This window comes from Leishmania panamensis, assembly GCF_000755165.1.
Source record: "Leishmania panamensis strain MHOM/PA/94/PSC-1 chromosome 33 sequence".
NCBI lineage: Eukaryota > Euglenozoa > Kinetoplastea > Trypanosomatida > Trypanosomatidae > Leishmania > Leishmania panamensis.
The window spans coordinates 79,251-90,576 of NC_025880.1; the positions used below are offsets into that span (position 1 = coordinate 79,251).

Below are 11,326 nucleotides of genomic sequence, written 5' to 3' on the forward strand. Positions count from 1 at the left end.
CGAGGCGCAATCAGCATGGGCCACCCTCAGCCTCTTTTCTGCTACTTTTCTCTCCGATCTCACCGTTCCTGATGCGCCGCCTTCCTCACAGGCACTGAAAGTGAGGCGAGGGTGCCGGTGTGCAGCGCTACCGGGGGAGTGGGAATGAGGGAGTGAGGGAAAAGAGATGCCCCTGCAGCACCACGTTTGGTTTTTGGATTGTTCTCGCTTTGGTTTTAGGCCTCTTTTTCTAGTTCCGAGTCAGTCTTGGGCAATGTAGGTGCGCCGAGCAGATGTCCCTTTCAAACCCCTTCGAAACCACTGGCAGAGACGCAGCTGGGTAGACGACAAGCAAGTAGAAGCGGGAAGAGTGGGAGAGCAGAGCCCGGTCTGGTAACCTTCAAAGGTGAAGAGAGGTGTAACACCTCGCAGGGGGGGGAAGAGGGGCGAAGGTGGTCCACAGACGCCGAAGGGAAAAGGCGGGGGAGTCAGTAGAGCGCACTCAGACAAAGGGGAGGGGAATAGGAGAGCTGACATCGAGCGCACCATGACGGCAACGTACAGGGAATGCGGCACAGCAGAGGGAATGAAATGGGCATTTGGAGGGGAGCCCAAAAGGCAAAGAGAGCGAAGGGATGGAAGGAGAAGAATGATGACGGTCTGCGGCAGCGGGCTCTTGCCAGCAGGGAAGCGAGGGGGAGACACGGAAAATAAATGAGCGATGCGCGAAGCAAAGTCGATATGCTTGACCCGCAATGCACACGTGCTGCTCCGGACACGCTCCAGTAGAGGTCGAAAGCCAGCGGTGGAGGCCCAGCCAGCTAGGCGCACATTCGAACGTCAGTGTTGCGAGACCTCTAAGAGAGACACAGAACACCAGTAAGCATGAGTTTTATCGCCAACGCCTTTGACGCCCTACCAACTTCAGTTGGTCTCCCCAGTGCACGGCTCAGTTACACGTTCTGCAGTGTCCCTTCCTGGTGGCGTCCGCATAGTGTACACCCTGCATGGCTCACGCAGGCCTCGTCAATCTGGAGAACAACCGATATGCAGGGCAAAGGAGGGACGTGGTGGGCGCTACAACACTGCAAAGAAGAATAAAAATCACCGAACTCATGTCATCGACTCTGTGCCACACCCACTGGAGGCGAGGGGGGTTGTCTGACGACAACGCCGCCGCACAACATGTTAGCACCCAAGCATGTCCATAGACACGACAAGTTGAAGGCTCGAAAAACATAACCGCTAATTTGGCTGGCTTGACACGGCGAACACAACATAAAAGCACACGGCGACAGGCTGCTCAAGCAGCAGTGTTTACTCGGCACTCTTCAAAGCGTAGCACGCTTCTTCATGCGCGCTAATAGAGGCATACTTGTCGGTTGCGGCAGGGTGAGAGGAGCTTGCAACCTTGCAGAGACCCAATCGCGCGTGTGCGCGGCCTAACTGCCTCCCGGCCCCTTTGTGGCACTGCCGCCTTTCACCACTACACGAGAGCAGCACGGAGGTTTTAGAGGAAGAAGAAAAACCAAAGGGGAGGAAGTTGGCAAGAGAGGAGGAATACCACGACTGCCGCGCGCCAACAACGGCGATCACTGCACTGCTGAGTCGCTGGAGACGTCTCCCTGAGCCATCGCCCTCTCACGGCGCACCTTTTCGGCTTCTTCCTTGCGCGCACGAAGCTGGGCATCGCGGGCATCGCGGATCTTGCGTCGTGTGTTGATGAGTACGGTATCCTCGCGGTCTTCGCGGAGGTACAATGTGGCTCCCTCCAACTCAGAGCCCTGCAGTTCCGTGATGCACCGGGCAGCATCCTCGGGGACTGCAAACTCCACCATTCCGCGACCGCCAGAGAAGAGTCGGCAAAATGTGATGTCGCCGGCCTGGCGAAGATGATCCTTCAGAGTGTGCCAGGTGGTTTCGTCCGACAAACCAGACACCTGCACGCGCTGCCCGACTAGTTTCTTCACCCCATCAACCTCCACCTCCACCGCCGTCAGCGTCAGCGGGTCAACACGGCGCACCGGTGGTTGGAAGCTGGGTGGCGCTGCGTTCCATGCATCTTCGTCCGCAGCGGCTGGCTGCCCCCATACGCCACCGCCACTGCCGCTGCCACCGCGACCGCGACGGAAGCTGCCACGCATACCTCGCTGTCGGCCCCCGGTCGGGGCGTCTCGCCAGCCACCGTCACCGCCCCAGCCTGCCTGCCCACCGCCCCGACTGCCGCCATCCCCACCCCACCCACCACTCGAGTTGCCGACATCACCCCAGCTACCGCCGTCACCGCCCCAGCCATCGGACCTGTCCTTGGAACCCCAGCCGCTCTTTCCACGCGACTCACGACCGCGACCCCGGAAGCCGCGACTTCCGCGGTCACCCTTGCTGCCCCACTGCGAAGAAGACGCTGAGTCGCCAGCGCTGCCCCAGCCGCCGCCTGAGGAGGTTGAGTCGCCAGCGCTGCCCCAGCCGCCGCTTGCCTGAGTGTCGGCCCCTCCCCAACCGCCACCACCACTTGTGCTACCCCAACCTTGCAGGCACACAGCACTCGCGCGCGTCAGCAACGGTGCAAAGCTGCGGCGCAGCATTATTTCCCTATTTTGTCCTGTTCTCCGTGAAATACAACAGCGAGTCGTACGCGTAGGGTGGCACTCTTGTTGACTGCGCTGAGCGGACTCCTCGCTTGACCACGACCTTCGGAAAAAGGTACACGCGTGTCAGACGCAAACGAGTCTACTTGGTGAGGCAAATGCTCTTCGCAATGTGTACGTGACAGCTTCAGGGCGACAACGGTGCTTAGCGCGCGCCACCCCCCTCCCAAAGAAAAAGACACCACAGAAAGGCAGCGATATCTGCTGCTGTGTTATCCCGCCCGTCTGCTGCTCAGTGGTTTGACGAGATGATCTTTTCCGTTTGCTTCTTTCGCTTCCTATCGCGCTCACTCTGTGCAGACGTAAGAGCTGCCGAGGCTCGTGAAGGCGGGAAAAGGGAGGGCGATAAGAGATGAGACACACACGCACACACACACTGTCACGTGATGTCATGGACACACACACACACACACACACACGAGAGAGAATAGTCGAGGACAAAGAATACAGGAGACTGAAAGAAGAAGTCCATGTTGAAGCTCAGCAGAGGAGCTGTGCCCACGACCCAATAACCCCCTGCCAGTGACCGCAGCAGCCGAACCCTTTACACTGGTCGAGAAATGAAGGGAAGAGAACGGGAAGCGGGGTCACGCTGCGGGCACAAGTGAGGTTGCCCTTCGCTGCCAATCGAAGTCAGGGAGAGAGGCACGTGCAGTGAACATGCACTTACTGACGGTGATCAGAGAGCAGCGCCACTGATGTAGGTTGGATTACTGGAGCCACGCTTTTCAATTCTTCGTAACATTCTTAGATATCCTCAGGCCGCCTTCCTTTCCCATCATCGTCCCTGCGCGTGTGAGTCTCCATACTCCCTCCTCATCGCCAGTGCGAGAGAGGTGCGGAGGGAGAAATCGATGAAGGAAGAGAAAGCTACACCGAGGTCATTATGACGTCAGAGTATTCGTCTCGATCGATCCGACCTCTGGCCTGTGAATGCGATTGCACTACGTACTCCGAGGCCACATCGGAAAGAATAGTGCCCGTCTGTGATACAAGCGCATCGATGCGCGTATATGCCGTGCCTGTGGACGGACAAGAGGGTGGAGCCGTCCCGACCTTCCAGCGTCCGGTCTCACCCAGTGGAGACATGAAAGGAGTCGGATGGGTCGTACCTATTTTGAAGGCACGGGCAGCGGCAAGAGTGAAGACCAAAGGGCGACAAGGTGACGGGGGTCTTCTTCTAAGGAAGAAGTAACGAGAAGTTGCACTGGTTAGGAAGAGCAAACGTCTCGCTTCCACAGGAGAGGGAGCACTCCATCGTCCCCCTCCCCCCGATCTCCGCGCATTGTTGGGTCCCGAGAACAATCAACACACAACAATAAATAATACAGACAACGGAACGACTAAAGTAATGCGTTTTCCTCCCACGTGGACTGGTGCGTTCACTCGCCGGCTTAGAAAGGGAGTGTAAGAAGGTAAGGAGGAGATTGAGCAAGCATCAGTCGTCATCATTCACTGTCCATAGCATGCGTTCACGGCTATATATGTGCATCATCACCATCAAAGTCATCCACAGAGCCATCCTCAGTGCTGGCGAGAGAGCACGTTGAATTGGCAGACGACCAGGGAGCGGAACAGTAATGGCGAGACGGGGAATCATAAAAAGGAGCAAAAGGGGAAAAAAAAAGAGATCAAAGGAGAGGCGGAGCTACAGAGAAAAAAAGGAGGCGAAGTGAGAAAGGCACGCGGAATGGAGCGGGACCAACACACACTCACACGATCCGCTCTAACAACACATAGTAAGCGATGGAAAGTAGCACATTGGGGAGGTAGAACAGGAAGAAGCGAGTTACACGCGTAATACACAAAGAAAGAGAGAAGTCAATGGAAAACAAAGCACTACAGTGCACAGCACGAATAAAGATACCAAACCACCTCGCTAAGCTTTTGGTGTTTTTCCTCGACGCGCCCATCCCCCCTATACATCGTGAGCTCAACGCTACGCCGCCCCCGCCTCGCCACAGGGCCACTGCGTGGTGCGAAGCAAGCGCAGACACACCCGTTACGGCAGTGCGCTGCCTCAGTCATCTGAGCGCGGTCTCTGCCTCGGGCACTGCCCACACCCACCCCTCACGCATCCCAGCCTGTCTCAACAGCGGCGCCCCTCCTTATGCCGGTCGCTCCGTGGTGCATCTTTCACGGTGGCGCGGGCTCCCCCCACCAGTGGACAGCGAGGGCCGGGCGAGATACCTTCGAGTCACGCAGGCACCCTGGTCATCACATGGGTGGCACAAGCGCGTTTGCTGCCGCAGGTCGCTCCGACGCAATGCCATCCAGAGCCTGACCTCGGACACCCGGCGTGTTACATCGCTCTGACTCCCCTACGTCGTAGGCTCTGGGCCCTGCCACCACCAGGAGCGGTTCGGCATTTGGCAGGGATAGAGGGAGGAGCTTCCCGGCCTTCCCACGCAGAGTGAGCGCACGGAACCCTGAGAAGCTGCGCGCTGAGGATACCCCCCGTCATCAGAAGACTCAACACGTTGGCCGGAAAAAAAGACCAACAACTTCACCACTATTATGAGAGAGCCTCTCGAGTTTTTCTATTTTCCCATTCCCTATCGCGTGGCGGTGCATGGGGAGCAGAGCGCAGCAGAAAGGAGATGAGGAAGCGGGAGAGGCAGGAGGGGCACAGTAGCAGCAGTTTAGACACACACACACACACACACACACATACATTCGTAGCTCGATGCTTGCAGGAAGACGGCGGAAACAAACAACTGTGTAGCAGCAGACCAACGGTAACATTCAGCACACTTTTTTTGGGCTGTGGGGTGTGTATACACAACCTGTAGCCCGCGCAGTTGGTGCAGCGGAAGAGAGTGAGTGGGGTCGAGGGCGTGCATCGCTACTGCCTCAACCACATCGAGAGAGAGCCTGCGATAAATGTCAACACCACCGCCGCGGGTTGCCGTGCAGCCTAAAGCCCCCACAACATCTTCCGCCCTCGCCGCCATCTCCTCTCTTGGGCACATCTAAGCACCTGCCGGTGCCTCTGTAAGCATACCTGCCATCCATGCACACCACTGTTACCCGTGCACCTAAAACTGCAGTCGCAAACCTGAGCCTACCAGCAGCGCATCGTGGGTCAGTAATCACCTCCTGCACCCTTCTCTCCGTCCCTCACCCTTGTGTTTCTAATCAGTCGGTGCAGTGCGCTGTCGTGGCGCGTGAGGTGATGCAGCGACGTGCTCATCCACACAGTGCTTCCCACGAGCAGGCACGCGCTCTACAGCCGAACAAGCCAGCAGCTCTCCCGCAAACTGGAAATTCGCACAGTAAAGCAGGAAGGGGGCGGGGGGCGAGATCGAACACACAAATGAAGGAGTAAGCGAAGACACGACGGACGTTGTGAGTTGGGGTGGTCAAGTGCGGTGCGGGTGTTCAAGTGCAGCGGGCTGGCAGAAAGCGACAACTTGACGAGATCACCACGAAGGGCGCGGGGAGAGACCTCGTTACGATGTTGGCACGTGTCTTCACTAAGTCGCTGAAACGCAGGCGCTATCGCAGCAGCGAGCCGCAGAGGTCCATCAACTTTCGGCTCTTCCGTATCGAGCCTGTACGGCTGGGGGGCCCCATCCTCGCTGATAGGCCCCATCCCCTCTACAGTGTGTGTAGGCGCTGCTTCATTCTGATGTCCTCCCCGTCCAGCTTCTTCCAGCGGTGTAGGACGTGAGACATGATCCCGCTCCACACCACCTGCAAGCCAGATGAGTAGGCGAGGCGAAAGTGACCTGGTATGTAGTAGAACATCGGGAGCCAGTTGAGCGACCAGAATACCAGTGCATACTTCATGATGTCGGGGAAGTCATAGATGAGTTTCCGCCTCACATCCATCGACACACACGCCAAGTATTCATGGAGGTTAAATTCGTGATTGTCGACGATGCGGTAGTAATAGCCCATCTTCTGAATCGTGGTCGCATCCAGTTCACTCGTGGTGTTGCGGAAGGGGTTGAAAAGAAAGCGGAAACGCCCGGTGCTCTTCTGCGCATCCGCAGCGCTGGCGTCATCGTCACCGGCCACCACGACATGCTCTTGCACCTTGGAAGTCGTGTTCATCGGAATCGCCATCACGCGCCTCCGCCCATCACGGCCATCGCGGTAGATGAAGAAATGCTCCATGATGGTGACGTAGCTGAGGTAAATCGGGTTTATCAGCTGCGCCGCGATGTAGCTGAGGAACCCTTTCCCAATTGCACTTCGCTTGGTTATTGATGCCGGGTTGATGAGGCGGTCCAGGTGGCGGTACACCCACAAGAAGTACGGTACGCCGAAGAGAAACGTAAAACTGCAGAAGATCATGCTACGGCGCAGGTCTAGAAGCACGGTGTTGTCACCCACCGCTGAAGAAGAGGTCGGGAGCTCTGCATTTTTTGCCGCACCATCAACAAGGGACGACTCCGCCGTGCTGCGGCACCCTTGGTACGCACGCCACCGCTGACGAGCACAGAGAAACGGAGATTGAACGGTTATGAGAAACGGTGAGTTTTGGCTCTCGTTGGGCAGTCGCTCACGTGTCAGCGGTGGGCGCGAATGTGAGAATGGCTCGTAGACGGTCTGGCACACAACGTCCCCGCAAAAGCCTACTGTAGTGCTGAGTAACATGTTGGTGCGGAGTGGGTACTCCTTCAGGTAGTAGGAGAGACAATGGAATATGTACTTCATGGCGACGAAAAGCGAGGGGGCAGCGCTGCAAGAGGTGAGAAGAGTATTTACAGGTAAGGAGAGAAAGAAAACGCGAACAAGTGAGCGAAGCAAATGTGTCGCAGTCGCACCTCGAGTGAGAGAGACGTCGGCGAAGTAGAACACCGCGTGCACACACACACACACACACACACACACAGGCAAAGAAAAGCGATTAATACTTCCACGACGCGCACGAGAGACTATGAGAAAGGAGGGAGCCGAGTGCGTCGTAACACGACAGAAAACACGGAAGGCAAAGGACGTGTAACGGCAGCAGAAAAAGCAGCAACACAACACCCCACGAAAAAAAAACCCACACCTACACACACACACACGCACGCACACACACACAACCCGGAAGAGTGAAGGTGCAGGCAGCGGGTATCAGCGCAAGAGAAGACACACAAAAGGGGGGCACAGCCGTTTCCTCTTCCTCTTTAAATGCGATTGTATGCGTGTGTGTGTGCCGGTGTGCATCGCCAGAGGCGGAGTGGCAAGGAGAAAGACGGGAAGCAGGAGTGAGAAACATAAGAAACACAAAGCTGGCCGGGATGAAAGAACAGAGTCAATGAAGACGATACGTTTCGGTAGGGGAAATAGAGGAGTAGAAAGAGGCAATGGGTGAGCGCGAATTTATGTAAAACGTGCGTAACCCCCACCCAGGGTAGCTCCATCCCCTTAGCCACGCTCCTCTCTTTTGCTAACACCTTCTCTCGCCATTTCAACCATCCCCCATTGTCATTTTCGCCAGCATCGCCAGTGGCAACGTAAAACGGCGATGTGTCGAGGCCTAAAGAGAGAGAAAGGCGACGAGCGCACACAACACAGAACAACTGTTCTGTCTCTTTTTCTTTGCTGTTGATATTACGAATGTTTGCGCGTTCTCGAGCACCCACGCGCGTCACACATGGCGGAGTGAGACAAATCAGAATCGTCCCTGCCCACACTATGTGTGATGGGAGTGTTAAGAGCAGAGCCTGCCGCCTCCCTCCCCTTCTACTCGGGGTCCCTATTTTGCTTCGTTCGCCTCCCTCTTTTGTGTTTGCCTGGCTGTCGTGGTGCCACATGGTACGCCGGTGTCCCCACAACCTGCAAGGCGGTGTTCTGGCAGACATCGCCTGTGTATTCTCATCCTGTCCACCCAGTGACTATGCACACGACCACCTACACAAATATGTGCACGCGTGCTTCCTCAAGATGGAAGCCACGCCGGTGTCCACATACGCAGTCGGCTGTCATCGCCGCCTGTTACAATACAGTTGGCCCACGGGCTGGCAGCAAGACCCCTTTGCATAAAACTCGGCTGCGTTGTCACGGTGGAGGTTACTACTCCAGTGTAGACACAGTAGCTGTGCACAGCGAGAAGAGTAGAATCGTGGCAGTGCACGTGGCCCTCGTTGGCGGAGAACACGGCGCGTATGCTCCGATGATCACACTTGGTGGGCTCACCGAAAGAGGTTACCTCTGGGCTCTGGTAGTTGCGCGATGTTGCATGGAGTCGCCGAAGGTCCCACAGGCGCGCTGTTGAGTCCATACCCGCTGTCAGTGCAACATTTCCAGTTCGGCTGTACACGACGCTCGTGACAGGCACGCCAGAGTGCGCATTCTCAGCGCGGTAAATCACGCGACCGCTCACGCCGTCGTAAAGCATCCAGGTACCATCAAGACTTGTGCTGATCATCGTTCGCCCGTCAGGAGAGAAGCATACCGAGGACAGCGCTGCACTGTGCTGAGCCCCACGATCGCTTGGTCGGTACGAGGTAGTCGCAGTGCCGCTCTCCTCGGCCTCCCACTGCGGCCCTGTGTGGGCAGTCGAGGACGCGTAGGTGCCAGGGGGCGTGAGCACCTTTTCGGTCTGCACATTGATCAATCGAGGAAGATGGTGATTCGCTGCCAGAACGATGTACTCGCCAGACGGATGAAACGAAGCATCGCGAATGGGGACGGTGTCGTGAATCTTTAGCACTACCCTGGAATCAGGATAGGCGTAGTTGCGCAAGTACAGATTGCCGTCGCGCCCGCCCGATAGCACAATCGGTTTGGTGGGGTGGAAGCGCATCACCTCGACAGACTGGGTGTGTTCGTGAAACCGGCGCACCATCGCAAGCTCTGTCACCTCGTTGGCATTGCGGAGAGCGGACCCTTTAGGAGCCGTCTCACCATTGGCGAAACTCCCAGCATCACGACTGCCATCGAGCGCTCTCGCGCGGTTCGCGGCGCGCGCCTCGTCAAGCGCGCTTAAATCTTCAATTGTCTCCAGTGAAAATATGGCCGCAAGTCCGTTAGTGCCAGCACATGTGACGTAGGCGCCATCCGGAGAGAAGGAGATGTCTCGCACAACGCCGCCGAGAGAAGCTGACATGAAGCGCTCTCGCATGCGCAGGCATCGACGTCCCACCGACCAGCGGCTGGATAGTGACAACGGCATATACAACTTTGACGCGCTCAGAAAACGCTCCACCACCTGCGTGGAGTGAAACTCCTCCTCTGCACGCCGCTCCATCTCATTGACACTTAGTCCCGCCGCCACGACGCGCGCGAGGCGGTCGCCTTGGTCCTCCACATTACCCACCACGACCCCAGTGGCATCGCAAACGGCGGAAGCAGCGGCCAGAAACCCGTCGTGGTGAAGTTGGCGCACCACCATCTGATAAATCTCACGAGAGAGGGGATCTACGAGAACACCTTGTCGGGGGCGCTTGCGGTGAGGTTGCGCACCGCCAGCCATCACCTCAGTGTGTGGACGGCCGGTGGCCGTTGTGGGTGGCCCCATTGTCTCTCCAGGCCTGCCCGCGGAACTCCCAGCTGCTCCTCGAAGGTTGGATGGGGCAGACATCTCCAGTAGAGATGAAGAAAGGTGGGGGGAAGGGCTATGGCTAGACGATGGAAACGTGGTAGAGCAGGAGGAGCACGAGGAAGGAGTGGGAGCGCTGAACAGACATTACAAGCCGCCCGTTGTCGTCGTCTCTCGAGCGTGTTTAATCTCTTTTCTTATGGCAGAGGGAAGAGAGAAGGAGCAGCGAATGACCAAAGAGTAGGAAGAGAGAGCCTGAACTGTGTAGTGGTTGGTGAGACTCAGCACACCTTCCTACGTTGCACAGCAGGACAGCACCACAAACACCACCAGAGCGTGTATACGTGCGTGCTCGACAAGAACGAGAATCGGCAAAGGGGAAGAAGATGAAAAGGGGGGCGAAGGAGTGCTGGAGACGACGGCGCGGGGTCACTTTGTCGGAAGAAGAGTACATGCGGAGAAGGCACAGAAAAAGAAGAAGTCAGTGCGCGGCGCGCCGTCACACGCCGTGAGACACACCACATCACGCTGCACAGCACAGAGCATAGGGGCGGGTGCAGAAGAGTAAGCTCGAGCTCCTCCGCCAGGATTAGTCCTAAAGAACGTCCACACATAAAAACATATCGGTTTCGTTCACCACCGTTCACAACAGAGAACGACCAGTAAAGCCATCCTCCCCAGACATATTATGATCAGTGGCTTCTGATTACGTCGTGAAGAGCAGCTTCACTTCCTTCGGTCGCGAGAACCGCCATACTACCCTCATGCGCCTGACTCTTCCCCCTTCTCCCTCTCCGTCGCTACCAAATGGGGTATGCGACCTTCACAACAACACTCTTCCAGAAAGACAGAGCCACACCATTTTCGAGCGTAGGGAGAACGGAAAAAACAATGACTTGCAGCACAAAACTCAACAAAACTTCAGGCAACAACGAGCAAAGCACAACCCCACAGACATCCCACTCTAGACATCGCCTACACACACACACACACGTCGACCATACTCAGCACCAACATATTCGCAACTACCTCCTCACAGCGCCTACGGCTATGCCTAGAAGGTGGCTTTAGATGCACAAGACACCTTCACAACCAATACTACACTCCCACGCACACGCATACACCATTACACACAACTCCAACTCGCAACCACCAACAAAAAGGCCCAAAAGACCCCGTTCTTTCCACCACCCAACTTCTACATATCATAGCTGCAAAA

General features: G+C 56.6%; 3 protein-coding genes across 3 annotated transcripts, besides 1 other annotated feature; all 3 read right to left on the bottom strand.

The window, feature by feature from the left end:
• Nucleotides 1–1,571: 1,571 nt before the first annotated feature.
• Nucleotides 1,572–2,123, bottom strand: RGG2 (RNA-binding protein RGGm, putative; the record flags this gene model as incomplete). The annotated part of the gene is made up of 1 exon (XM_010703821.1): nt 1,572–2,123. The coding sequence occupies one exon, from the start codon at nt 2,121–2,123 to the stop codon at nt 1,572–1,574; it is 552 nt and encodes a 183-aa protein (XP_010702123.1).
• A 2,397-nt stretch (nt 2,124–4,520) lies between these two features.
• Nucleotides 4,521–5,077: a repeat region.
• Nucleotides 5,078–6,227: 1,150 nt separating this feature from the next.
• On the bottom strand, nt 6,228–7,292 carry LPMP_330310 (hypothetical protein; the record flags this gene model as incomplete). The annotated part of the gene is made up of 1 exon (XM_010703822.1): nt 6,228–7,292. The coding sequence occupies one exon, from the start codon at nt 7,290–7,292 to the stop codon at nt 6,228–6,230; it is 1,065 nt and encodes a 354-aa protein (XP_010702124.1).
• A 1,213-nt stretch (nt 7,293–8,505) lies between these two features.
• LPMP_330320 (hypothetical protein) lies at nt 8,506–10,041 on the bottom strand (the record flags this gene model as incomplete). The annotated part of the gene is made up of 1 exon (XM_010703823.1): nt 8,506–10,041. One exon carries the CDS (start codon nt 10,039–10,041, stop codon nt 8,506–8,508), a length of 1,536 nt encoding a protein of 511 aa, XP_010702125.1.
• Between the last annotated feature and the right edge of the window lie 1,285 nt (nt 10,042–11,326).